This window comes from Drosophila nasuta, chromosome 2R (genome assembly GCF_023558535.2).
Source record: "Drosophila nasuta strain 15112-1781.00 chromosome 2R, ASM2355853v1, whole genome shotgun sequence".
Classification (NCBI taxonomy): domain Eukaryota; kingdom Metazoa; phylum Arthropoda; class Insecta; order Diptera; family Drosophilidae; genus Drosophila; species Drosophila nasuta.
Window position 1 is genome coordinate 23,695,687 of NC_083456.1, and position 27,604 is coordinate 23,723,290.

The window sequence follows — 27,604 nt, forward strand, 5'->3', positions numbered from 1 at the left end:
TATGTAAGTGTGTGTATTACAACTGTTATCGATACGATTGGCTAAACGAAAATAAAATATACAATAAAATTGAGGGAGCTTTAGGAACGTGGTTGTTGTTTTGTTTTGTGGTTGGCTGCTGTGTGTGAGAAGAATTAGGCTACAAATTATAGATCTAATGGGTCTAATTGCATTACGTTTTTTTATGTTTGTTTGTTTGTTACTTATTCAATAGCGAGTCAATTGAAAAGTCTTTGAATTTGGCGTTGGAATCATCAATAAATAGCTGCGTTAGCTGTTGTTGTTCTTGTTGCTCCTGTTGCTGTCCAGTTGCTAAAGTTGTTGTTGCGGTTGTTGCTGGCAGCATTTTCATCAGTTTGTTGCGTGGCTTGCGCAGAAATTTCGTATTGATTTGAAATTTTTGTGGCTTGCTGTTACTAAATTGTATTTGCGGAGTAATTGTTGTTGTTGCAGTAGCTGCTTTCGCTGTGGATGTCGTCGCTGTTATTGTTGATGTTGTTGTTGTTGTGGAAGTGGTGCGAAAGTTTTGACGCCAGTTTCGCAGTTCTGTGCTGGCTGAACTGTACTCTTTGGACTCTGTTAATGTGGCAACTGTTCCCAATGATGCTGTTGTCACCGTTGCTGTTCTCACTGCGGAGCCGGCAAAGGCGTTAGTCCCAAAGCATTTGAGAAAGTTTTGCACATGTATTAAACTGTCATTCTCATCCTTATGACGTCGCTGTCGCTGTTTATCTTCGTTCTCATCTTCGGCCTCATAGTCTACCGAAGAGTGTTGTGGCGACGACGATGAAAACGTTGAAGAGCTGCTGCTGCTGCTACTGAGCTGTTCCCAGTAAAAGAAATATTACTTTTAATTTATAACTGGTTACTCAACACTGAACTTACATCGTCTTCGTCATTATCGCGTAGCTGCTGAAAGCTAATTGCTGTCTGCTTAAGCTTATTGTATGTGTGTGACTGGGATTTGTTGTTGTTGCTGCTGTTGCCGTTGCTATTGCCTTGGCGACCACGTCTGGCCAATATTGAGGACTTCTTGATGTGCTGCTTTGCTTGCTGTTGTTGCTCGCGGTATGACTTTCAGCTAGATTTGGTTAGGTTATCGTCGCGCCTTAGTTGGGACTGTAAAGAGCATAACAGTATGTTAATTAGAAGACTGTCTTTAACATGGGAACAGTTTCGTTAGTTGGTAATAGTTTTTCGTATCTTTCAGCGCTGGCACACAAAAACAACAAACAATTTTGCATATGTGTATTGGTAAGTTTATGTATGTATGTTTTTTTTTTTGGCATTTCTCAAATGGCAATGAATAATTGTTGGATGATATACAGGCGGTTGCATTTTGGAGCAAAAACAAAGCACATGAACAATTTCGAATTGCAATTAAGTTGATGAGAAGGGTGGGCGGCATAAAATCAAAAGTGACACGAATGTATGGAGAGAGTGAGTGAGAGAGAGAGAGAGAGAATGAACAACACTCATTGATTGGCGCTAACTTGCACACACATACACATGCAGCCACACGCACACGCACACACTACCTGGTGATGCGTGTTGTAAAGCGCATGATGCGCTGCGTAGGAAGAGGTGGAGGAGCTACTCAAAGCTACATCATCAACGTGAACGCCGCCGCCGCCGGCAATGCCGCCCACACCCCCAGCTAATTGAGCTGGTATGCTAGGATGATGATGGTGCAGCGGGTGGTGCGGATTCACAACATTCGTTATCGTATTCGTATTCGTATGCGTATTCGTTATCGCATTCATATTGGTTATCGTTATCGGTACTGGTACTGGTATCGGTAACGGGTGCGCGTGGTGTTGCAAAGTGCCTGATGTGGTTGTTGTTGTTGTCAATGTTGCTCTTGCTGCTGTGGTTGTGGTTGTTATTGTTGTTGTTGTTGCAGCAACCGCTGTAGCTGACCCACCTCGTCCAATAGCCGCAGCGCCACCGCCCATGCTCACGCCCATCACTGTATGCGCTGCATGATGCAAATGCTGCGGCTGTTGTTGCTGCTGCTGTTGTTGTTGTTGCTGTTGCTGCTGCTGCGATTGCAAATACGATGCGTGCTGTTGTTGATGCGTGTGCAAGTTGTTGCCGCTGGCACTGTTAGCGTTAACATTGCCAAGGCTGTTGCTGTTAGTGTTGTTGTTGTTACTGCTACTGCTGTTACCGGCGCTGTTATACGCATGGGAAGCGGGCACATGTCTAATAAGTGGGAAGAGTTCATACAATATATGCAAAAAAGTAACATTCTGCTGTCAGCTCACTTACCTTAAACCCAAGTTGGCAGCACTGCCCATTGCAAGACTGCCAACCGCTGACATTGGTGTCGCAGCATTTGTTGTGGCTGCATTTGCATTTGCAGTATTATTGCTAATGCTGTTGTTGTTGCTGTTGCTGTTACTGCTATTGTTGCTGCTGTTGTTGTTATTGTTGCTGCTGCTGCGATAGTCCAGAATGCTGCTGTTGGCGCTGCTCGCTCGACTGTTGGCCATGGTGGGTGTTGTTGTATTGATGGCAGTTGTTGCCAGCGAAACGGCTGCTGCAATTGTGGTAGCAGCATTGAGAGCATTTGCACTGCTGATGCTGTTCATGTTGCTGCTGCTGTTGCTGGAAGCTAACGTACGAAATATGATATAATATGATGAGCTGTTTTCTTTTTTTTTTTTTTTTTTTTTTGTTTTGCGCACACACCTCAATTGTTAGTGTTGGTGATTGTTCGTGTGTGTGTTCATGTGTGTGTGTGTGTGTAACTCGCACCATTTGCATTCGTAACAGTGACGAGCACTGTTAGCACACCATTCATGTTAAATTTCGAATGGGAATGGAGATAACATTAAAACCAAAAGTTACTTAAAACTTAACATTAACAGCCGCTGTTAGTTGTGTGCCCAAAATGAAGAGAGAATCGGATAAAAACACAAAATAAATGAATTTAGAAATTGTTTTTTTGGTTTTGCTTTAAAATATACATTTTATTCATTTTTCAAATAAATAAAATAGGAAAATATTAGGTTTTAGTTCTTGTTTTGTTTTCTATTTAAGTTATGTAAAATTAACTTAATTTAATTTATAGATTGAAGTAAAGAAAAAAGTGGTATTTTTTGTTTTGTCTTTTGTTTAGTTTACATTAAATTTGTAGAAGAAATTAATATAATTATTTATAATATAGACGTAGTTTAGCTTAATATTCGTATTAAGTACAAGTATTTAACCTAAGTTAGAATCCATAGCGATAGAGAATTGTTGTGTGAAAGTTTAATTATTATTTGTACAATTTGTAGTAGATTGTAGATTACTTAAAGAAATTGATGCAATTTGTAGGATTTGTGGTTTGACATTGTAAGAGTATATGTTTGTGTGTGTATGTACATGATCACTTGTACCGAGTTAGTTAAACTTAAACTAGAATAGTCATTAAAAGTAATTGCAATCATTTCATTAGTCTGGCAACGCCATGTGGTGAGAACAGTTTTGTTTTGCATGGCTGCTCCATGGTGGCGTATGCATGTGTGTGTGTGGGTGGTGAGTGTGTGTGTGCCGACACCAATTGAGTGGTAGTGAGTGGGAGGGAGATGGCACTACTTACCATGCGCCTCGGCTTTGGCATTATTGATAGCATTGTTTAGCGGAATCTGGAGACGAGCATTAACGGCCAACAGATGATCGCGACGTGCTATCAAACTGGTCACATGCTCCTCCAGACGCAGATTCTCGCTCTGCAGCTGATGCAGACAGTTCAGCAATGAAGCAACTAAAGAGATAGAGAGAGAGAGGGGGTATTAGAAATGTTGCAAGTGGAAACGTTGCAGCTGTTTAAATGCGCCATACTCACTGTCAAAGTGCTGCGCCTGCTCCATGAGAAACTGTGATCCCTGCTCCCACTGGCGCTCCAGCAACTGCTCCAGACTCTGCGGTATCGGCATGTTGCCATTGATGCCACCGCCACCGAACATCGATTGCAGCGGATTCGGTGCCGGCGTCGCTGTTGCGGCAGCTGCAGCCGCAGCAGCGTTGCTCGCATTGCGCTGCTTGCCGGGAAACGGAACGCCAGCAAATTGGGAGGTCATCGAGTCGGGCGTGTAGATGGCATGATCTTGGACCTCCATGTGCAGTTGCTCCGACAGCTTCTGGGCCACACTGCTGCTGGGATTCACATGGTTGCCCAGCATGTGTGTTGCCGTGTGTGCAATGATTGAGCTGTTGCTGTTGCTGCTGCCGCTGTTGCTTGCATTGCTGGCGGGTGTTGCTGGCGGTGTGGGTGCATTGACTGGCGGCACAGCGGCTGTGGCAGCAACTGTTGCTGCTGTTGCACTGTTGCTGCTGCAACCATTCTGCAGTATGCGCACATCCTTGAGATCCGGTTGCGTGGCAACTGTTGCTGCTGCCGCCGCCGCTGCTGCTGCTGCTGCCGCTGTTGTTGCAGCGAGTGTTGCATCTTTGGCCTTGCGTCCACGTTTGCGCACATTGCTGCTGGCTGCCACTGCGGCTGTGGCTGCTGCAGCAGCATTGATTGCTGCCGTCGTCAGATTCGTGTTCAGATTCGAACCAAACTCGGATCCCGGTGAACTTGGAGGCGAATCCTTGATGGCGCTAACTGGCAACATCGGCACATCCATTTGTGCCTCGTAGGTGAACTTGAGACCGCCACCGCCACCGCCACTGTTGCTGCTGCTGTTGGGCGTGTTGTTGCTGCCCAGATTGTGGCTGCTGCCGAGATTGAGACTCAACAAACTGTTGCTGCTGCTGCTGGTGGTGGTTGCTGTTGTTGTCGCTGGGTTGCTCGCCAGATTGAGATCGGGAGTTCTGTTCGATTTCGTTGACGTCGATGAGGTTGTTGTTTTAGCAGCGTTGTTGTTGTTGTTGGTGGTGGTTGTTGGAGTTGTCGTTGTTGTTGTGGTGTGGGAAGAAGCATTGTTATTTGTATTAGTAAATTGTAAAATCTCTAAGTCTTGATGTTGATGTTGCTTTTGCTGTTGTTGTTGTTGCTGCTGCGGTTGTTGTTGCAGGTGCACAAATGGACTATTGGCGGAGGGTGAGGAGGAGCTAGAGGCTGAGGCTGAGGCAGTTGCAGATGTGGCATTAGCGCTTGGTGCATTGCTTAAATTAACATGTTGTTGCTGCTGCTGTTGCTGTTGTTGTTGTTGCTGCTGATACAACTGCGTTTGCTGAGCACGCAACATTTTTTTGTTTAATGGCTTTGCGGTTGCATTGTTGCTGCCACTTCGGTAGCATGCCACATGCGGCTGAGCTGGCGATTGTGTGGACATATTGACGGGGGAATCTAACAGACTGACAACAGTCGAGGACATGGACGACGAGGAGGAGGAGCAAGTGGACGAAGCCGAGCTGCCGCCATGCTCTGTGGCAGCTGCAATATTGCTACTGCTGTTGTTGCGCGTATTACGCGTGGTTGCCACCGCAGGAGGCGAATCGATGGAGGACGAGGACAATGCCTGCAACATGACAACAGGCGAGGAGACACCGCCCGGCAACATGGCTTGCGGTGGCGGTGTGGGCGTGGCACGATAGTGCGGTGAGCTGTGGCGACTGCTGCTGCCGCGACTCAATTTCTCAACGGTGCTTGTTGCAGTTGCAGCTGTGTTCAATGTTGCTGCTGTGCTTGTCGCTGGCGATGTGGTTGCTGCTGCTGCTGCTGCGGTTGTTGTTGTAGCTGCTGCATCGCTTTTACTCAACGCTGCAGCGCGTTTTTTGCCCGATCGTGATTGTGATTTGGTGGGCGTGGTCAATGCAGAGACGGACGAGGAGGAGGCGGAGGAGTTGGCAGAGGAGTGCAACGATTGCTGTTGTTGCAACTGATGATGTTGCGTCTGCTGTTGTTGTTGTTGTTGCTGCTGCTGTTGCGATGCTTGCGATTGTTGATGGTTGTGGTGGGTTTGGTGAGTTTGGTGATTTGTATGATGGTGATGATGGTGGTTGCCACTTTCACCAGAGCGCGATCTACTTGTAAATATTGTTGTTGTTGTTGATGGTGTGGTGGGTTTTTAGGGATTAATGAATGCGGAGACGGGCGAGATTATATTCAACAGGATGTGTGGTGGGTTAGTGAAAAGCGAAATGAGAAAGAGAGAGAGAGAGAGAGAAAGAACAAGAGCAATTTTTAGAGTATGCATTATTTGTGTGTGTGTGTGTTGAATTTCCTTTAGTTAGTTGAAATCAAAGGTAAATAAGAAATGAGTTGCAGTGTGGTGAACTTGTTCGTGATGGTGGTGGATTAAGCGTGGTGTGGCGTGTGTTTTGTGGTGCAACAACAATCAAAAACTATACGAAGAAGAAATCAAATAAACTGAAACTGAAACTCACCACTTGAGGTGACTAAAAGCAACACAATGCAACAAAACAACAGAAACGAATACTTCAAGTGTTCACAGCAGTGTGGTGAATATTTGCTGTGGTGAATTCAGAAATAATTACCTGCTGCGTCTCGCTGGTGATGCTTCCTGCTCTTGCAACTGTTGCACTCGCGTCGTCTGCTTCTCAAAGCTGATCTTCAGGTTGCCACTTTCTGTGGTGGTGGCCGTCAGATTGCCAGTGTTGCCACCTGATGCACTGCTGCTCACTAATGAACCCAAGGCTGGCGACGATTTCCCACTCTGATGCTGTATAACAGAGCCAGAGCTGTTGTTGTTGCCACTGCCAGATGTTGCATAGGCGCCTCCTCCACCTGTTGTTAGTGGCGACTGTGCGGATTGCTGTTGTTGCGGGTTTCCATGCGCTTCTGCAAGGGATTAGCAAGTGTATTAAGAACCATTTTGCTATTTTTTAATGGAATTGCAAAGCTCACCACTCGCATTGCTGCTATTGGGCAAATTGATGCCAGGTACATTGGCGGTGGACAACGGCACCGAGACATAAAGACTGGGCGCATTGCCGCTACTGCTGCTGGCAGCAACTGTTGCTGCGCTATTGCTGCTGCTGCTGTCCTTGCCACTGTTGCTGCTGTTGCCATGCTTACTGCTGCTGCTGCTCGCCTTGCTCGACTCTGTCTTCGCATAGCTGGCTCCTGCTGAGCTGCTCGCACTGTTGGAGGTTGAGGTAGTGGCTGCTGTTGCTGCTGCTGTGGTTGCTATCGCTGTGCCGCTGGTTGCTATCGTGGCGGTCGCTAATGTGGCATTCACTTCAGCGGTCGCCGATGTTTGGTGGGTGGGTGGACTCAACTCGGTGCGTTGCTGCAAATTGGAGATTAGAGATTAAAACGTTAGTTGGAAACAAAACAACCAAAGTGGTGTTATTTATTTACATTTCATATTTCGAAAAATATTCATAAGCTTAATTCTCTTGTTGCCTTAGTTATTAATTCCAAGATTAGCGCAATTTCGTTATTTGCAAACAAAGTTATTAAAAAAAAAGCTGGTTTCTCATGTTTATGTTAAAGAGATTATTATCCTTAAAACTAATTTATACTGCACATATTAAAAATTCGTTTTTAAACCCTTAAAGAAAACCCTAACAACGTTTAAACTCTAACAAACTAATAAAATTTGTATATAAATTATATAAAACATAACCGTTCCTTATAATTTCTTTTTAATTTAGGCTTTCCCATAAGTTCACACCTGTTGTTTGCTGCATCTGGCAACGCTGCAGTATCTTTTTACGTGACTATGAGCAATTACAAATATACTGCATAGTGCAAATATATAAATCACTCATATCGCAGTTTACATTATCAGCGAGAAGCGACCGGAAAAGGCCACAGTAAATGTTTCTATGGAAAAACTTTTAATCATATTACAAGAAAAACTAGTCAATGATTGAGCTTTGTTGTGCGTGTGCTCTCATACACACATGCTTATACATATTTTTCATTCATATGTTTCTCGTCTATTTTTGTGTTGTTGCTTCGTCGATAACCTTCGTTCACTTATTGTTACTTCTCGCATCTTAGTTGTTGTCTTTTGCGGTCATTAAAAATGTTGTCGAGACTTCCGGCCGCAAATTGCGGCATGTAAACACACATGTTTACAAACCATAAGAGAAAAAGAAGAAGAACCCAACAAGTATATACACGAGATTAGCATTAACATTGCGCAATAACAGCGCACTGTTAACAGCGATGAACAACAACAAAAAATCAGTGCAGCAAAGCTGCATTTGTTGTTTGTTTTCTTCCTCTTCGCGGGGGAAGGGGGCACGGCGGCGCCGCATGTGTTCCATATAGATTAAAAAGCTGCCAGTCAGCCTCACACACACACACGTAGACACATTTATACATAAAAGCATGCATGTATGAGTACATAATGCAACTCAAAGCTTATCGGCAGCCGTCGACGTTGCTGTCAATGGTAAAAGCAGCAGAGCAGCATGTAATAAAATGAGTCAGAGTCAGAAGAATGCAGCAACAGCAGCAACAGCAGCAGCAGCCGCCTGCAGTCAACAACAGTCTGCTGTCAAAACTCGGCGAGGGCAACAAATGCGACTGCTGCTCCAACACAATGGGCAAGTTTTTTGTCTCTCTTATTCTTATTTTATTTTGTGGTTTTCCCATATGCTGCCATATGCACTCGCCTCAATGCATTGTGTGTGTGCATGTGAAACAGCAAATGTTACTTGCAGCTAATGCACAAAACAATAAAGAGCAAAAGCAACAGACGCTGACTGGGAACAGCTATAAGGAGAGACCACCACCCGATCCGTTCCCATACTCTCATTCGGTCTCACGCACGCACACAGAGAGTTGCTCGACTCTTCTCGCGCTCTCTCTCTCTCTTTGCTCGATGCGTGAGAGGATTGTTGTTTATTTGGGTGGTGGGGGTGCAGTAGCTTGCTCGCCTGTCATTGTTGTTGTAGTTTAGTCACGTAGACAAAAACTATGCAGCTCGCACTACGGCGTTGCCACCCTGTCGCTCTTACAATTCCAATCAGAGAATTAAGAAATGCTGCCGTTTAACCGCTGACTACCTGACTAAAGTGTGGAACTTCCCGCCTGTTGCTCTGCCCGAAATAGTGTCGAATTTCGAGTAAACACCTTCATGGCTCATTAGATTTGGGTCAAGAGAAAAGACCCTGGACAATAAATCAATGCAGAGTAGTTGCTTGTCAAAAATAAAGCGAAGACATTCTTCAAATTCAGAGTTTTCTGTTTCACGGTCAAAAAGAGTTCTATGAAAAGTTGCTCTGTGTGGCAGCTGCAGCTGAAACAATGGCTGCCATTGAGTATCGCTGATTATTATCCTGTTGCTGGAGTGGCTAATGGGCCCAGCAACAACAACCCCTTTTTGCGACATTTGCGTGCTTTGCATTTCAAAATCGGGAATCGTTTTACTCACTGTACTCTCACTCTCTTCACTTCCTTCCCGTCGACGACAATATTTCAATTTTTGTAAATTCTTATTTTATTGCCACGCAGAGCTACAAATTCAATAAGAGCGGCGGCCGGAAACAAAATACCAACTATAAATATTATATTAGCGTGTGTCTGATGCCCCGTGGTTGCTTCTCTGCTGCTCTCAGCCTGATTTTTTTGTTGAACCCTCCATCCGATCCGATCCAATGCGATTTGATGTCGCGGGTAATTGTCGTAGTCGACTCACAACACGCAACGGAAAAAGGGTTGTGTCCTTGTCCTTGCCATTGTGTGGCAGGAATTTCGCAAAAACGCAAACGTGCCACATTCAAACATTGAGGACATTAAATGCTGTCTATCGCAAATTGAAATAAACGACATCGACGGCTGATTGGAACACAACGACTGTAACTTCGAATGAAGTCTATTAAAACATTGGGGGAGAACTCGATACTGTTTGTATTTGTACATTTGAGTTTTCCGAATTTACATTTTAAATTTCCGTCAACTCTCCCCATTGATATAATAAGATTCAATACAGTTAATTTTTAATACATCATTGAGTTCTTTTGTCTACTCAAAATAAATGTCAAATTAAATAAAGTCTTTTCTTTATTTGATGGAGCATTTGCAATTTATTTGTACACTCCATATTTAAATAACAATCCCTCAATTTGATTCTATCTGTAGCTCCAGATAAGTAAATAAAAGGATTATAATTACCTAGACAACGAAAAACAATTTATGAAATTAAAAAATCCATTATTTCCTTAAAGTCTTATGCATGACTTGCTAAGAAAATGGGGATAAGCTAATCTCTGTGAGAAATAGTTCGCCTGTTGCAAGCTGCTGAGCTCCTATGTCAATTGAAGCCTGACAGCAGCAAAGAAGAATACGAAAAAAAACAAGAGTAAACATAAGAAAAGTCGAAGACCTTGTGTCCCGCGTGTACCTGAAGACCTGAGTCTCAGAAGAGGCAGCTGTAACAAGATCGAAAGCAGGATCAATCAGCCGCCAGGAAGCCGCATCAGCCAGCAGCAACAGGACAAAGAAACTCGGGGTAGCTCTCTGCTCTTGGATTGTGGCAGCTGTCGTAAACTAAGGCAGTACAAACGTGCCACACAACGACGTTCTTGTTGTTTTTCATCTTTTTTAAAGACTGCCACAGGATATATGTGAAGACGGTACAATAAGTTATCCTTGAGAGTACGCGCGCAAAAAACACAGAAACAGAAAACACAGGGAACAAAACTTATCCTCAAGCAAAGTGAACAGCTGTCTGCGACCCTTTTGAACTGCGGGGCAGCAGCTGAGCCCGCCTTAAATGCCACTTACACTAATCAATAATCGCCCGCTTCGAACACATAACATACAAAGATACTCCTATATCTTTCTCTTGGGGATCCCGTTCGAATGTCATTATAATTGCAATGCGCCCCACTCGCTGCATTTCTTTTGTTTTGCTCTGTGGCAAGTGGCAGGTGGTGGCATGCTTACAGGACATCATCATGCATTTGGCAGAGGGTGCAGGTGCAACACAGTTGCATGAATAATGCGCCTCAATTATTGATGGAGTGTCAAAGACTTCGCGTGTGCACAGCACAGTTGAATAAGCTGCAACATCTGGCCAGACATTTGGCATGTCGCAAGTGGCATGCCTCACATTGCCACACAATCTTTTATGCAAATTGTTTGAAAGCAAACCAGAAATCAACTCCATAAGTAATACTCGGCTGTCTGTAGTAATAAAGCTGAAGGGCCTTTCGATGGAATTCAAATCTAGCACATTAATTCATGTCCCTTTTCCTATGCATCGAATTTACATATGCTTCAAGGGAATTTTAGATGTAGTGGGTGGTACTAAATCACTGAGACTGTATATATTATTCATATATATATTTTCTCAATAAACTTAAGTAATCTTTCAATTCTTTGCATCTACTTAAGCTTCCATTATTTAATCAGGACATTAACCTGACCAACAGCTGAGAATTTTAAGACCTCTTGTAAATTTCCATGACATTTAAATGAATCAGAAATCAAAATGACAAGCATGTTTTCATAATGTTGAGTTCCCCATTGAACAGCCTAAGTAATTTGATAGACTTTATAAAAAAAAGGGTAGTAATTAGAAGACTAAAACATCAGTCAAAGCTACAGAAGAGAGATCAAATATCATTTTTCCCTTAGTTTACAACCCGATGAGTTGCAGTTTTTCTAGCACATTGCCAGCTGTCGAGTCTTGTCTTGTGTGGCGGCTGCCACATCTTGACACAGACTCCATAAAATTGCCCCAAAATAGATGCAAACAGTTTGGCTTGCAAGAAGGGCGCCGACCTGTAGCATAATCTCGAGAGAGATTTCTTTCTCCTTACCCCGGATAGCAGGAAACGTATTTTTAAATTGTGCGGGTATGTGGTGGCAGCAGCACCGCCTCCTCCTCCGGCCACAGCTGCTCCTGCGGCACCTCCACTGGCGCCTAGATACGATGGCGACGCCGATGCTGAGCCGCCAACATATTCAATGGTCGCCGATGGCGTCGTCGAGGCGGATGATGGGGATGATGAGGCGGATGTCGAGTTCTGGCTACTGTTCTGATGGTGATGACTCTGATGCTGGTGCTGCTGATGATGCGAGGATGAATCGCGATCACGTTCCCGATCACGATCACGATGCCGGCGATGTTCACGATGTTCGCGATGTTTGTGACGATGTTCCTTATCCTTTTCACGCTTTTCGCGCTTCTTTTTCTTATTCTTGCGATGCTCCTTGTAATCAGCGACCTCCATGTGATTGTTGTTGTTATTGCTATTGTTGTTGTTGCTCTCTGCTGTCGCTGCCATGCTAACCATGGTGGCCGTAAAGTCCAGAGTGCTGTTAACTGTAACTGTGGTGGCTGCCACAGCCACAGCAGGCGCCACATCCATGGGCTGGGCATCCAATGTGTCCATCATCATCATTGTGTTTAGTATTCACTGTGTGTGTGTGTTACGTGTGTATGTGTATAAGAGTGTGTTTGTGTTGTTGTGTGATCACAGTTTAGACTTCTTCGGTTTTTGGCTGCAAGCCAGGTTCACGTTCTCTGCTCGCTTTTCGACTGTTCTTTTAGCGTCAATTTTGTTTTGTTCACTGTGATTAGCCGAATGGCAGCATAGTCGTCGCCTTCGTCTTACTGTCAATCTCAGTCTCTGTTCTCCACTTTTATCGCTCTCTCTCTCGCTTTCTGAGTTTCTCGCTCTCTTCTGTTTCCAATTGTTGTTGATTCGTTTTCAATATTATTATTTTGTATGCTCTTTGGGCTGTTGTTCTTTTTCTTATTTTTTTTTTACTTCAAATCACATTCACACACACACACGCACAAACACACCGACACCGACACGGACAGACACGCACGCACACCCATACAAAATCACGGGCCGCATACGGAGAGCCAACTGTGAATGTGTGTGTGCGTAGCTGCTGCTGCTGCTTCTGTTGTTGTTGTTGGGGTGAATAACTTGCGTGGCGGCGACTGGGCTGGCTTTGGCTCTCCCTCTTTCCTTCTCTCCGCTCCTCTCTCACTCGGTGTTTAGCGTAAAAGACGCGCACTCTTTCTCACTCTGGCGCACACAGCACAGCACAGAGAGACTCGTCGTCAAATCGTTTTATTTTCTACTTTTTTCTTTTGGCTCCAACCAAAACCACACACAAAAACACACAAATTGAATTTCTTTTAGTTGGAAATTAGCTTTTTTTCGGGCAGCATTTAAAACATGTGCTTAGCTGGCCACGTGAACGAGTAATATTTTGAGCAGTTTTCTTCATACACGAAAAACAACTTTTTTTGCTATGACTTCTGCTGCTCACAACACTGATGGCCATAAAATAGTGCACAGTTTACGCGCGATGTATTTGCAATGATTGCATTTAATGAATTAACAAATTGCAACAACGACGAACAATTACGAATTACACAAAAAACATAAGGCCAGGCTTGCAACAATGCATATAAAAAGTACGAATACACATGCACCTTTTATGCATACACAAAAAACGACAACTTAAAAAAACCGAACCGAAAGCAGAACAAGACAGCGGCCGCTACAGTGTTGTGGGTTGCTGGCCGTGCGGAGTTGTACTAAACTCTGCTCTCCGTCGACGGTTTTTGTTGCTGCAGTAGCACACGCAAACATGACCCAACGGCAACACAAGCGATGAATTCGTCGCTGCTCTGTGTGGTTGTTTCTCAAATGCAAGTGTGGTGGTGGTTGGGCATTGCTCTTAAACCTTATAGCGCATACGAAACGTACATTGAACATTGACAATAATTACGGAGATCAATATGAATAACATTAATTAACTCATACTTCTGAGGAAAATGTGTTTGGGATGTGAGGACAGTTTGTTCTCTAATCAGTAACAGAAATCCCACTGGGTACGTGAGTATTAAGTGAGAGAGAAAAGCGCCGAGCGCTACTGTTGTTGTTGTTGTTATCTGCAGCCGGTTTTCAGGGGGGATTATTGACGTATGTACGTATGTTTGTTTGTATGTATTGCATGTTATGTCTGCACGTAGACCAGACACGCACCAACACCAATACAACGAGCGACAGCGACGTGTACACAAACAAAATGAAGCGCATAAGAACTCGAACTCGGCGACAGCATAAAAATAACATACAGATGTATCTACATACAAACTTACATAGGCATACAAGCAAAAGTTAACTGGAAAAACGTCACCCAGTAAGCAAAGTGGAGAGCACAGCGATAAGGTTCAGTGACGCAAAGTCTTAATACGTATAGTTCTGATTAGGGGAAATCCTCGAATTATTATTTATTTATTCGTTTCCGAGATTAATTTAGTAGCTCTGAATAATGTTGCTTCTAGAGAACCAATTATATTAAATTGTTTTACTGGAAAAATTAAATTTATATAATAATGTAAAGCTTATTATATTAATCAGTCCATAGCTAGTATAATTCGATTGAAATGTTTGCTGGGCAGCATATCACAAAACAGAACGCGTAAAAGTGAATCTTTCACAGTCGCTCAAACCACACACAGATATCAATGCACATACACTCACACAACTGCAAGCTCTAACATGCAGCGCATGTCGTAATGCTGTTGATGTTGTAATAAATACGGCTACAATAACAACAGCAATAACATCGGTGATGACAATGTTATCAATGCAGACAGACAGCTTTTGCTTTAAATGACCAGGAAACGAAATCAACGAAAAGCTTAGCAAAACAAAATGTGAAAAGGAGAGGGCAAAGAATAATAGAAAACACGAAATCACAGGAAATGATATGAACTTACTTAATTGTTTGTGTGCTTAATATTATTGTTGAAAATATATTTTAAGGTGTGCAAACTGTTCACAGTCATTCACATCTTTTGGGAACAGTTTGGGCTGCGCGTGAGCGTAAGGGAAGAGAGCGTTTGCGAGAGCGACCGCCCAAGAGCGAGAGAACTCATTGCAACATACAAAAACAACAATGTGATACTCTCTCATACTCTCTCCGTATTTATTCTGCGTGTATGTGTGTGTGAGTGTGTTTGTGTGTTTTATGCAATGCTGTCAACGGGGGCGGGTGCTGTATGCAGGTTAATTTCCCTGCTGCTGTTGTTGTTGTTGTTTTTAGTATGCTAGCCAGACAGTGAAGAAGACAAAACAGGAAAATGAAAAATAATTGAATTGTAAGACGATGTTTACAGGAGGATGATGCGACGGCAGAGGAGACACGCAACAAACCTGTGACCACCAGACGTTTGCAATTGCCAATAAATAAAAAGCAGAAGAAGCAGAAGAGGAATCACTGCAGCTGGAAGACTGAGACTGAGACCGAGAGAGGCAGCATAATTTGCGATGCAAATAAATGTGGAAACACAAAGCCCGAAAAATCATGGGGTAGAAATCAAAGAAGAAAAAACACAACAAAATAACGTTAAGTGGCATTTACCTGGGCGACCAAGAGAACGCGGAGGAGTAGGAGGAGGTGGAGCGACGGTGAACGTGCCTGTTTTACAAAACAAACAACAAGAAACCGACTTGGAAATGGTTGGAAATGGGAACGGCACAAACATTGCCGTTGCATAGCCAACGGTTGGTTGAATTCCCCTTACTCCACTCCCTCTCCCTTTGCTCCTCTAACAGTTGTCGGTAATCAAATCAAAAAAGGTGGCAAAGAGCACAATAATGGCGCCGCATTGTTGTAAGCCCAGGAATTAATTTTAATATGCAACCAACAGTGTGGTTGTTGTTGTTGTGGTGGTGGTTACTTTGACAACAAAAGAAATTTTCATCAATTTGACAAAGCTTAATTAACACACACACTCCATACAAAACAGCTTGAAGCAAGTAATATGAATTAATATGGCGCAGACGAACCACTTGCAGATCTCCAGAACCAGACAGGTGCTTGTGTTGCATTAGAGTTAATGGGTCTGAGGGCAATCAGGAGTTGGGGTCATTAAACTTCAAAACAACAGGCAGCAGGCAACAGGAGTAAACAGAGCATAAAAGCGTGTAAATATTTGGCCAGGCAGCGTTTTGACTGTGCACACGACACTGAATAAACTCATTTCGTGTATGCACATTATCAATAAACAAAAAAATGTTAAAAAATAATAAAAGGGGCTATGACTAAGCAAATACATTTGAAAGATCAAGTAATATTCGAAAATGTCAACCATTAAATATTTGCTTAGTGCAAAAGGGTGGGTGGGAAGAGTTTCGAGAGTAGAGCAGGAACAGCTGTTAAGGCTTTACATTAACCAAATGGGGTTAACAGTTCGCGAGAGACTTTGAAAGCCGGCGCTGTTAGCATTAACATTATGTTGAAAAAGTATCTGCTGTTAAGCAATTGACTTAATTTCGAATTTCATCTGAGCTCTGACAGTTGCATTACCAAAAAAAAGAAGGTAAGAAGTAATAAAAGCAATATGAAAAAATTGTTATGGCAATAAAACACACACCACGGGACACGTGTCGTACCTAAGTAGGAAGGCAAACATACGATACAACGGCGCATTTGCACCCACAGTACACAACAAAAAAAAAAGGTGTTGATTTTTGTTACCGGTTGACCTGACAACTTAAGGTCCCTCCTGCAAAACGAAGCATGGCAGAAAATTAATTGCTTCAGGAAGACTATTTGTCGAAATGTTTTATGTTTATGACCATTTAGAGGGAATCAGTTAAGCCGGCAAGCAAATAGTACATTTTATGATGAGCCACTGTCATAAAGCGAAGCAAATAACGCACACACTTTTTAGCTTTAGCCTGAATTCTGAGCGATTCACACATCACATGCATCAGCAGTTCTTATATGATTTTTGACAGGCGTTCGTAATTGTGAATAGTCACGGGTGACAATTTTTATAAATTATCACCCACCACCCAGTTTGACACCACCACCAACAACAACAACAACAAAATGTACACTAAACAACACAGCATGAAGTCCTTCCGTTGATTGCTATTATTTTGTTTTCACTTTTCAAACTCAAACTCAAACCCAACCACCCGCTGTTTTAGACAATAAATGTGTGGTAGTTGTGGAAAATAAAATATGAATTGCAATTTTGGAATTTTCAATTTGTTGCCAACCCATCGAAGCGACACCTTTTTGGAAAGGTTCCAACAACAACCAACAATTCAGCTCGTGCGGCGAAAATTTGGTAATGGCAAATCAATAATTTGGCCATTAAATGCAATGTTTTCACGTAATTGTCATCAATATCAACTGAAGACGTGCACTTCAATGCCAGACATGAACAGTAAATGAAATTGATGACTATGATTTATAGACATAGATAAGAAGTCGCTAAGGCTTACAGTTTTTTTACACCTTGAGAAAATTTAAGGAAATATTACAACACTTTCAACATAAATCAGCAGCATTTTAAATTTCCCTTTGATTTTTCAGATTAAAGATCTTCGGACATTTCCTTCTTTGCATCGGCGCCCATATTTTCGTTTTTGATTTATATACAAGTTTTGATCCAATTTAGCTTCAATACATATCAAGAGATATTTACATATTTCAACGCATAAATCCATTCGCACCAGCGATCACAAGATATTAAAGATTAATTAAAGCCAAAAGCAACGTATAATTATATATACTTATGTACAATATAAACTATATTTAGAGCTCATCACTGTAGTCATCGCGCCAATGCCTGAAAATTGTTGTTTATCAATTGGAAAAATGTTAAGAGATTTTTCATCTGTGCGATGCATGTGTCATATGTGCAAAAATTTCAAAAACGAATCAATCCGAAATAGACGGTGACTAGGAAGGTCTATAAATATAGTAGCATAGCTACGTATCGAAGAACTAAAACCGAACAACGATCAACAAGCGAACGAACGGATGAATAACCCAACACACTCTACAAACACACCTGGTTGCGGGCGACCTCAGACAATTTTATTTATTTATTTTTCTTCACAATATATTTGGTTGTTTGTGTATTGAAAAAATTTTAAGAATATAATATATGACATCGTATGCCTGGCATGGCAACGTCAACTATTCGTGGTCAACGTCATTAGAAAAACACAATAAATAATTGTCTATGTGATTAAGTTGATGATGAAGGAAGCGATACCCTGCAGTCTTTTGTTGTGAACAACAGATGAATAGAACATCTATTGTAACAACTATGCTCATTTCTTCTCTAAACAATAGTATTTATTAATTACTTACAATCTGTTATTCTCTACGCTAAAATACCAAAAAAACAATACCAGAAATCTGAAAAATACTTAGTTAGAATCTGATATTTTCTATGAAAAAATTCTAAAAAGAAATACCGGAAATTCCAAAATTAAATACTTCCTTGGAATCAGACATTTTCTACAATACTATACCAAAAACTAATATTAAAGGAAATTACTACCAAAAGGTGAATACTAAAATTTATTATTTAAAACAAACATTTTTTCATCTTTCTTTGCCAGAATATGAGGTTTGGTCTGAAATAAGTTGTTTTCCCCTTGTTGTTATAGTATAAGAAATCCGAAAAATACTTAGTTAGAATATGACCCCAAAATGAAATACTTCTTTAGAATCGGGAATTTTCTACAATAATATACCAAAAATTGATATTTTAAGAAATGACTGCCTAAAAGTTAACACTGAAAATTATTGAAAACAAACATTATTGAAAACAAACATTTGTTCATCTTTATTTGCTGGTTTTAACACTATCAACTAATACACCCAATTTTTTATTAAGTAGAGTATAAGGACAATGTGGCATTGCATAGACTAAGTATTTACAGCAATGCGAATATTTTGAAGCGTATTTGGGGTGATGACGCCGACAAAACGTCAAATGTCGATTAGTTGAAAGTGTTTTTTTATTTCATTTTGAAAAACACGACAAGAACATAACATGACACGAATTCCATTTCATTTCCAAACTAAAAATCCTAAAAAAATATCGTATAAAAAGTGCTCAAGAGCGTAATTGGCTATTTTTTAAGAGAACTACCTCGAAGTGAAGCATAAACAAGCACGTGGCATAGGGAATCGGTAGAGTTTATCTATAGATTGCAATAAACAAACACGGCACGCTCTTGAGTGAAAGAGCGAAGCTTTTTTTCCCCAGCTCTCTTTGGGGAGAGGACAGCATATTAGCATCATATTTATATTTAGACTATATCAGATCGGTTATGGAACATTTCGTATGCTTTTTTCTTGAGCAATCGTCGAGCATACATACACACAAAACGAGCAGCTCATATGTACACACATCGTCGTGTGTAACTTCTAGAAAACTTTGCGCGTATGTATGTTGAGCAATTATATTGCTCACGAAGTCGGTCGATCGGTCGGACGCTAAATATAGATCATATGCGGTGGCTCAATCTCGAGAAAAACCGAAGAAAACTAGGAAAAACAACGCATCCATCCCACCCACTAGCCAGCCCCCCAAATGCAGATGAATTTTATACAGGTATTTCAATAATAAAAAAAAAACATAATTGTACAACAAATTTTCTGAAAACACACAGAGAACACATTGAAAATTCCAAAAAGAAAATTGTGCAGTTGTTGTTGTTGTTTTTTTCATGGAACCCACTGGGGCATATATATTATTGGATGTTATGTGTGTTGTATATAGAGCGTGAATGAATTTGCTCATGAATTAGAAAAGAAATTAAACGAATATTTGCAAGAATTCGAAAGTACTTATAAGATACAAAAAAAAAACTAAATAAGCTAAATATACATACATATATCATCATCTTCATCTTCAACATCATCATCAATATATATATATTATCATTTATCATAATCATATAAACATATTCAATTGAGCAATAGCTCGTTTGGTTTGATATTGGAGCATATTACACATTGATTTTTGGTTTTTTATCGAAATCGAAGTCGAAACTGCAGTTCGCTCGCTCTCGCTTCCTTTCTTTTTGTGTTATCTGATAGTCTCTCTCTACCAGGTACAGTTTGCAGTTTGGCGCCAATCGATAACAACTTTAGCTTACGCTGCACAACTGTACCCAATGTTAGCCTGTATTACTTTCTTTCTTTCTTTTTTTTGTTGGGGGTTTTTTCTTTTTGTTTTTTTAGCCTTTGCCATTGTCGGTAGTTTGATTCGTTAGTTAAAGTTAAAGCGTTCGATAAGTTAAGATTCGTATTAATTTGTTTTCGTAAGTTCTGAACGTCATTAATGTTGTTTGTTTGTTTTTTTTTAGGTTTTTGAAAATTTTCTTTTATTTTTTTGTTCTTTTTGTTGGATTTTTGTAGTTGTTTTTTTTTGTTCATAAAGCTTATTATCTCACATAACCTAAGACATTTCGTTCATCAAAAAATCGTTGGAAAAACCGAAACCGAAGACTACTAAGTTAGCTAGTGTTGTGAATAAGATAGATTAGTTTCTGGGATAGATTTTAACAAAATGTATTGGAACAATTGCTACTGTTGCTTTCTCTTCATTACGGATATTATTGATAAATTTAATTAAATTAAATTCGCATTGTTGCTGCTGCATTCGTTGCATTCGCATTTTAGAACGTTGTCAAAGCGCCCGCGCCCAATCCGTAGCCCACACCCTTAGGTCCGAAATTGCGGCTATAGCAGGATCTGCAATAGATATCGCCATCGGGTCCATCGTTGAGATTCGTCGAGTCCAGAGACTTGCGGCAATCGGAGCAGTAGAAGCAACGCTTGTGCCAGATGCGGCTCTTGCTGATCATCTGTTCGGCGGCAAAGACGGCGAAACCACAGCGAGGGCAACCGCCCGAAGTGCGCTGTCCGTTCAGTGGACGACCGTCGGGGAATTGAATGGTCGATTCACCGCTGGTGGAGACCAATGTGGGGGCATGGCCGTAGCCAAAGCCCTTGGGTCCATAGCGCTTGCCGTAGCAGGCCTTGCAGTAGATGTCGCCATCGGGGCCATCGCAGGCCAGCACCGAGTCCAGCGGGCGGTGGCAATCAGTGCAGTTGTAGCACTTCTTGTGCCACATCTTGCCCTTGGACAGCTGCTGTTCGGCAGCAAACACAGCGCCACCGCAACGGGGGCAACCCTCACCCTCGGGAGCCTTGATCGAGGTGGTGTCCGGGTTGATGAAGGGACGACTGGCGCTGATCTGATCCTCGGTCAGGCCATCGGTCTGCAGGAAACCAGAGCCGCAGGCAAAGCCATAGCCATGAGGTCCCCACTTCTTGCCGTAACAAGTGCGGCAGTAGACATCGCCATCGGGACCATCGCTGGCATTGATCGAGTCGAGCGTCTTGTGGCAGTCTTTGCAATTGAAGCACTTCTTGTGCCACTCGCGACCCTTCGACAGCTTCTGCTCGGCAGCGAATACAGCGCCACCGCAACGGGGGCAACCCTCACCGGGACGAGCACGAATCCTATCGACCTCGATGGCCGCGCGCATTTGCGGAGCACCCTCATCGTTGGCATAGCAATCGGATTGCAGAGCGCCACCGCCCTGACCGTAGCCATAACCCTTGGGTCCGAACTGCTTGGCATAGCAGCCCTTGCAGTAGATGTTCTTGTCGGGTGCCTCGCAGCACAGTATCGAGTCGAGACCCTTCTTGCAGGTGCCGCACTTGAAGCACTCCTTGTGCCAGCTGCGACCACGGGCCAACATCTGTTCGGCGGCATAGACGAAGCCACCGCAACGAGGACAACCCTCGCCATCGGGTGCCCGGGCAATGGCACGTGGCTCCATGCGAGCTCCATTCCTTACAGCCTCGCCACCGTTCTGGAACTGTGCACCGTTGTCCATGGAGAGTGTGCCGGCGCCGGTGCCAAAGCCGTAGCCCTTGGGTCCGTATTTGCGGCCATGGCAGACCTTGCAGTACAGCTCACGTTCGTGCTCGGTGCAGTTGGTGGAGTCCAAGGATTTGTTGCACATGGAGCACCTGAAGCAATTCTTGTGGAATGAATAACCGCCGGCGAGACGCTCCTCGGCGGCGTATACACTCTTGCTGCAACGCGGGCATTTTGGGGATTCAATCACTTGCAGTGGCATTCTGTTATATTTTTGCTTTTTCTAATGATTGTGTATGAATATTTATTGATATATCGTAATCCTTTTTGTTTCTTTTGGATGGCAACAAATTGAGCTTTAACCGCGACTATTTGTATCTGTATCTATGTGGTATATTATGCTTATTATCTGAAAGTGCAAACAGAGAGCAGAATTGAACATCGTCGTCGGCCGTGGCAAGAAGCTGAACTGGGAAAGCTGAAGCAAAAGCTGTGTTGCAGTGGTTGTTGTTTTGTTGGTGATCGGTATGATCTGATGATCGTGATCGATGATGATTTAAGCGCTAAATGAGACGGAAAATTAACTGATCTAGAGTCTGTACTCCAAATGCGTGAGTGAGAGTGTGGAGATGTGTGTTTTGTTTGTGTATTCCTCCTACCAACTAAAATTTTAATAGTTCTCTTTCAAGATCTGTCTCTTAAGTACACGTATCAATATAATTAATCCCATTGATTCTGCTCAAACTGATAACAATGCTCTGTTTTTGTGTCTAACTCTTTTCAATCTACCTTTTAGTACATGTTCTAAATAAATTGATTGAAATTTTGAGATCCTTTCACACTAAAATAGAAAACTATGAACTAAAGTTTCTATATAAATACAAAAGAATACAAAAGGTATCTATAAAATTACATCTAACAATCATTCTCCACATCACTACAAATCGATTTAAGATCGTGTACTAAAACAGTCCTCTTCTTAACGATCATGTACTGAAACAGTTCTCTTCTTAACGGTCATGTACTAAACAAGTTCTCTCCTTAACGTTCGTGTACTAAAACAGTCCTCTTCTTAACTCACGTCATAATTTGCTCTATTTAATTGCTCAATCAATCTTGTTGATAATGCAAATATATTTTCGATGAAAATTACCCAACCAGATACACAAATATTACGTATACGCACAGTACACATTTCTTAATGATCACTTTAGCTAAGAAATATTCTTGAAAATGAAAAATTAATTTCTTAATGCTGCAAACAAAAACGTGAACAATAATTGTGTATCTATCGAGGATTTTGAGAGAAATGTTTTATAAAAATAACACAGGTGTATGATAGATAGATACATATAGACCGCAAATATGATCGCTCTAGAGCTCCCTATGACACAAACACATAATCCTCTCGATCGCTCTCCCGATCTGTCTGACTCACTATCTGCACAGTATTTATATATCTCGTTTTGAGGCGTTTCCGTGGATTAGATTAGATGCAAATGAAGAGCTGTGTTTACTTGATGATAACTGCACGGGGCGGGTTAGTTAGTTGCAACTGCAATATCGGTTAATAGTCACCATTTCTACATACATAAATATATATATAGAAATATAAATCGTGCTATATATATATATATACATATACGTGTTCCTAAAGATATGAGGAAACTATACCTATCCCATACACAACACCGCACACGACAGAGACCGAGTACTGAACTGGAAGATTGCTCAACGCAAACTAATCTATAGAATTGTGAGTGCACACGGCACACGGTGCTGAGTTTTTCCTACATTTTCCGTTTTCATTTTTCGTATTTCGAATCATTTTGAGTTGATTTTGAGAAACTTTAGATGCGGAACAATTTTTGTTCAGCTAATATCTCGCAAGAGAGTGGGATGGAAATATTATTGTGTGTGTGTGTTGCTTTCGAGTGTGTGTTGGGTGTGTGTGTGTGGATCTCAAGGCAGCCAACGGCGTCTGTGGTTTTTCAACTTGTTCTACACACACTCTCACACACACACACACGCATGAAAAAAGTTTTTCATTTTCATCACACATTTCGGGCCGTTTCTCAGTTGTTTTTTATATGCGGTAACAGGGCGAAAATGTTGTGCGAAATGAATTCTATTTTTCTTTTTTATTTGTTCTTTCGCATTCTCTTCTATCTACACTTCTTTGCGCTGCGAATTGCACTATCATTAGCTATGATTAGCTAATTGAATACCATAATAATTGCTATTAATGTGAGATCTTGTTTACAATTTGCAGTTAAAGTTGCAGCACTTTTTTTTTTGTATAATTGATGTGTTTGGAATACACCAAAATTTCTCCAACTATTTTTCAAGTTTTCACACACACTCACGCACACACACACACCAAATACATATAGTAGATATATGTATGAAGTTTTCTTTACTCCTGGGCGAAAAGCTTTTCATCACTAAAAAACAGATCTATAAATACGAGTATGTGGGAAATGTGTTCCCCCAATGGAGCCAACTACATTTTCTTTTTTCTTCGCTTTTTTCGTTCGCTTTTCCTGCTTGTTGTTGCTGCTACTTCTGTTGCTGCGTTTGCTGTTGTTGTTGTTGTTAGTTTTGTTGCTGTTGTGGTCAAAATGTGTGCCAAATTTTTAAGGCGCTTCTAAAATTAAACTTCATCATATGCATTTTTGCTGATGTTGTTGCTGTTGTTGGTGAGCAGCTTTAACCGATATTATCAGAGCACTGCACGACTTTCATTCTATATATGTATTATGCAGTATGTGTATGCAGTATTTTGAATGTATGCGTGTATATTATTATTATATACTATATTTACTTTTCGTTCGTAATAATAAAAATTTCGCAATAAAATTTTTAGTTGATTTCTTAATTTTACTAGAGCCTTTTGGCTTCGATTAGCAACGATTTTCGACTGAGCGCGCTAGAAAATTGTCAACTTTTTGAATGCGGCAACTCGGGAGAAAATTGAGCGTCTTCGTCTGCACACGGCACGACGATAGTGACAATGACAATCGAGTTCTTTTCTGTCGCCGAAGCCAAATGACGATGACTATATTCCCCCCATCAGCAACAATAACAACAATAAAAACAATATGAATAATACACGCCCAACAAATCAAATATTTTATACATATATTCCCAGACTTTTTTGTCCGACCGTAAATTTGATCAAGAATATTAACATTTGTGTTTACGTAGAATATTAAATGAAAGGAGTTGTCAAAATCACAGAGTAATGCACTCTTATAATGATCTCTCTCGTGTGTTCATGAGAACATTATTTATTTGTTTGGTTATGTTGTCAACAATTAATTAGCCTTAACATTTGCATTCAATTAAATTTGTATATGCTACGCATTTTGCCTTGCACATATTTTGCATTAAAAAGTTATTAATGGGGCATGGGCACGTCAATCTGCATCAATCAAATCAGCAAACAGAAATAGGAAATTAACACAGATGCCCACTACTTTCTGATGGAACAAAATCGTAGAGGAATTGCAGAGGCGAACTAAAAATACCCTCGGAGCTTGACTTGATACTGTGAAATTTCCCTTTTGGGACTAAATTCCTTACAGCAAAAAGTGCAGCATACTTTCGGGTGCTTGCAAGGATTTCACAATAAATACAAGTTGTTCAAAGTAATTACATTTCAATTCTTAAATTTATACAATATTCCAACTAAATAATATACTTTAAATTGTTTATCATAGTTGAGTATCATATAACTTATAGCCATAGTGAATTAATTATATTTATAAACACATATTAAACAAATACTTTCTCTATTCAATCAGAAAGCACATAAAAATCAAATTTCTCACATCGCTTTTCGCTCACGTGACGCATATACCCGCGTTAATTTCAGCACCCCATGAGTATTTTTGAAAGAAACAAGCAATACTTGAGCAATTCTATTTGGTATGCACACCTCATTTATATAGTATTATATGTACACGATTTTTTCGATTTTTTTTCTCGTATATACTGACGCACACCTTGTGTTTGAATATTTAAAAGATGTTCGGCAAGGTGTATGCATTAATAATTGCATTTCTACTTATAAATATGATACGAAAGTTGGCAAAGCGCCTGCGCCTTTTGCTGTCTTACACTAATTGCTTGGGAGCGAGTGGAATGACTATAGAAGTATGGGAACTATTTAGCTGATCCTTTCCAATCAACACATAGAGAGTGAGAGAGATTGTGAGGAGAGGAGTAAACAGCAATCGGCAATAGCACTTTGGCACTTGACAAGTTGTAGACAAGTGTAGAAGATTAGAAGACCATCATTCAATGGGGCAACAATGTAGCCGGTTAAGAGCATTTTTTAAGGGGAAGAGAAACTAAAGAGTCACCTTAAAATAACTCAAAGACTTGCTCTTTCTTAACACTATTTATAAATTTCGTTTGAGATAAATAAATTATGAGAAAATCACTCACCCGTTTCGAGCTCTTTTCAATTTCCTTCTCAAAATCTGTTAGTGGCGTCAACGTCACGTGCACATCCTTAATAATATCCCGAAATGAACTGCAATAAAGGTTGTTAGGCATTCATTATCGTATTTGACGTTAATCAATGAAAGATGTTACCTATTATGATCGTCCAGCAGTATGCTCGACTTGGCAATGTCTGCTTTACGCTTCTTCGATGACGCTGACGACGAGCTGCTCGATGACAAGGACTGACTGGATGTTGTTGTCGATGAGGCAGATGCCACAGAGAGCGCTGTTTTACTGCTGCTGCTTAAATTCGTTGATGTGTTGCTGCTTATGCCACTCATGCCCAGCACATTGCTGCTGCTGCTGCTTGTGGACGAACCAGCGCCCGGCAAGCCATCCAAATGGCCAGTATTGCTATTGCCCCCAAAGACAGCGGCTGTATCCTTTAAGATGTTGCTGCTGCTACTGCTACTTGTGGGATGGAGTTCAGTGCCAAAGCCACCGCCCAAATTGCTAGCCAAATGCAGTTTGCCCGTTAGGCTGCCAGAGGCCGAACTCGTTGGCGCCGTCGTACTCAGATTCTGGGCATGATTGCTGTGCTCATTCAGTGCGGTGGCAGCAGAAAGGCTGCTGTTGCTGCCACTGCTAGATACATGTGGCACTGCACTGGGATGCGACGTGGAACTGCTGCTATTCGCTGGCATAGTCGATGTAGTGGGTATGTTGCTGCTACTGGTTGCAACATTGTTGTTGTTATTGTTGCTGCTGCTGCTTGTGGCCGCAGCGGTTTCCTTTGAGCTTTCCTTGTTTTTCGATGATTTGGAAGATTTCTCGCGCGATGACGACGACGAAGAGGATGACGATGAAGCCGATGAATGAGAGAAACTGTTGTTAGATGAATTGCTGCCACCATCCTTATCCTTGTCCTTGCTAGAGCCAGAGCTGGATTGCTTGCTCATGTTTTTGCTATGCTTGTCCTTATAACTGCCACTGGAGCTGCTAGCTGATGACTTAGTACTCGAATTGCTGGTGCCCATTGCTCCACTATTGCCGCTGCCAGAGCCAGGTACAGAGCTGCTGTTGATTGTATTGCCACTGCCACTGCTGCTGCCAGCACTGCTGGCGTGCGTCGATGCAGCATTGCTGTTGATGGTGTTTGTCAAGCTGTTGCTCACTGCATTGTTGTTGCTGCTAGAGCCACTGCTGCTGCTGCCGGGCAGAAAACTGCCTGCAGTTGAAGTGTTCCCAGCAACTCCAGCAGTCGAGGAGCTCAATGGATTCGAGGATAGGCCTGTTGAAGTGGCCGAACTGCTGCTCGAAGACAGCGACGAAGATTTGCCCGAAGTATTTGACTTGCGTTGCTTAGACGAGGATGAAACACTGCTGCCACCCCCACCACCACTCGAGAGATTTGTTGAGGAGCTGGCGTTCAAGCTGCTGCTGGTGATTTTGATGCTTGTCGCTGAGGTGGATGCCGAATTCATGGTCGAATCAATCTCCTTCTCGGGAGACGAGCATGAATCGGAGGAGGTGTCATGTTGTATGGGTTTGTAGGGTGGTATGGTTTTGACGTTTCCGCCTTTCTTCTGCAATATGAAAGA

At 41.8% G+C, this 27,604-nt stretch overlaps 2 protein-coding genes and 1 pseudogene across 5 annotated transcripts in view; all 3 read right to left on the bottom strand.

Moving 5' to 3' along the window:
* Positions 1–88: 88 nt before the first annotated feature.
* Positions 89–1,918, bottom strand: LOC132787437 (putative uncharacterized protein DDB_G0282499; annotated as a pseudogene).
* Positions 1,919–2,267: 349 nt separating this feature from the next.
* Positions 2,268–27,604, bottom strand: part of LOC132787436 (protein AF-10) — a 29,152-nt gene continuing 3,815 nt past the window's right edge. The window contains exons 5-11 of one of the 3 annotated variants that reach the window (XM_060794472.1): positions 26,154–27,589; positions 26,004–26,091; positions 6,806–7,190; positions 6,436–6,739; positions 3,836–5,961; positions 3,590–3,754; positions 2,268–2,617 (exon numbers count right to left, since the gene is read on the bottom strand). In XM_060794472.1, the coding sequence (XP_060650455.1) occupies positions 2,268–2,617; positions 3,590–3,754; positions 3,836–5,961; positions 6,436–6,739; positions 6,806–7,190; positions 26,004–26,091; positions 26,154–27,589 (4,854 nt within the window). Of the gene's footprint in view, positions 2,618–3,348; positions 3,755–3,835; positions 5,962–6,435; positions 6,740–6,805; positions 7,191–11,682; positions 13,431–26,003; positions 26,092–26,153; positions 27,590–27,604 lie in introns of those variants that run through there. The other 2 variants (XM_060794474.1, XM_060794475.1) reach the window with 2 other exon arrangements.
* LOC132784936 (muscle LIM protein Mlp84B) lies at positions 19,352–24,484 on the bottom strand. Of its 2 annotated transcripts, none has more exons than XM_060790854.1 (2): positions 24,376–24,484; positions 19,352–21,960 (listed from the first exon to the last, which is right to left on the bottom strand). In XM_060790854.1, exon 2 carries the CDS (start codon positions 21,811–21,813, stop codon positions 20,338–20,340), a length of 1,476 nt encoding a protein of 491 aa, XP_060646837.1. In that variant the 5' UTR covers positions 21,814–21,960; positions 24,376–24,484; the 3' UTR covers positions 19,352–20,337. The 2 variants fall into 2 exon arrangements, with proteins under 2 accessions (XP_060646837.1, XP_060646838.1); XM_060790855.1 differs by lacking the exon at positions 24,376–24,484 and adding an exon at positions 23,226–23,317.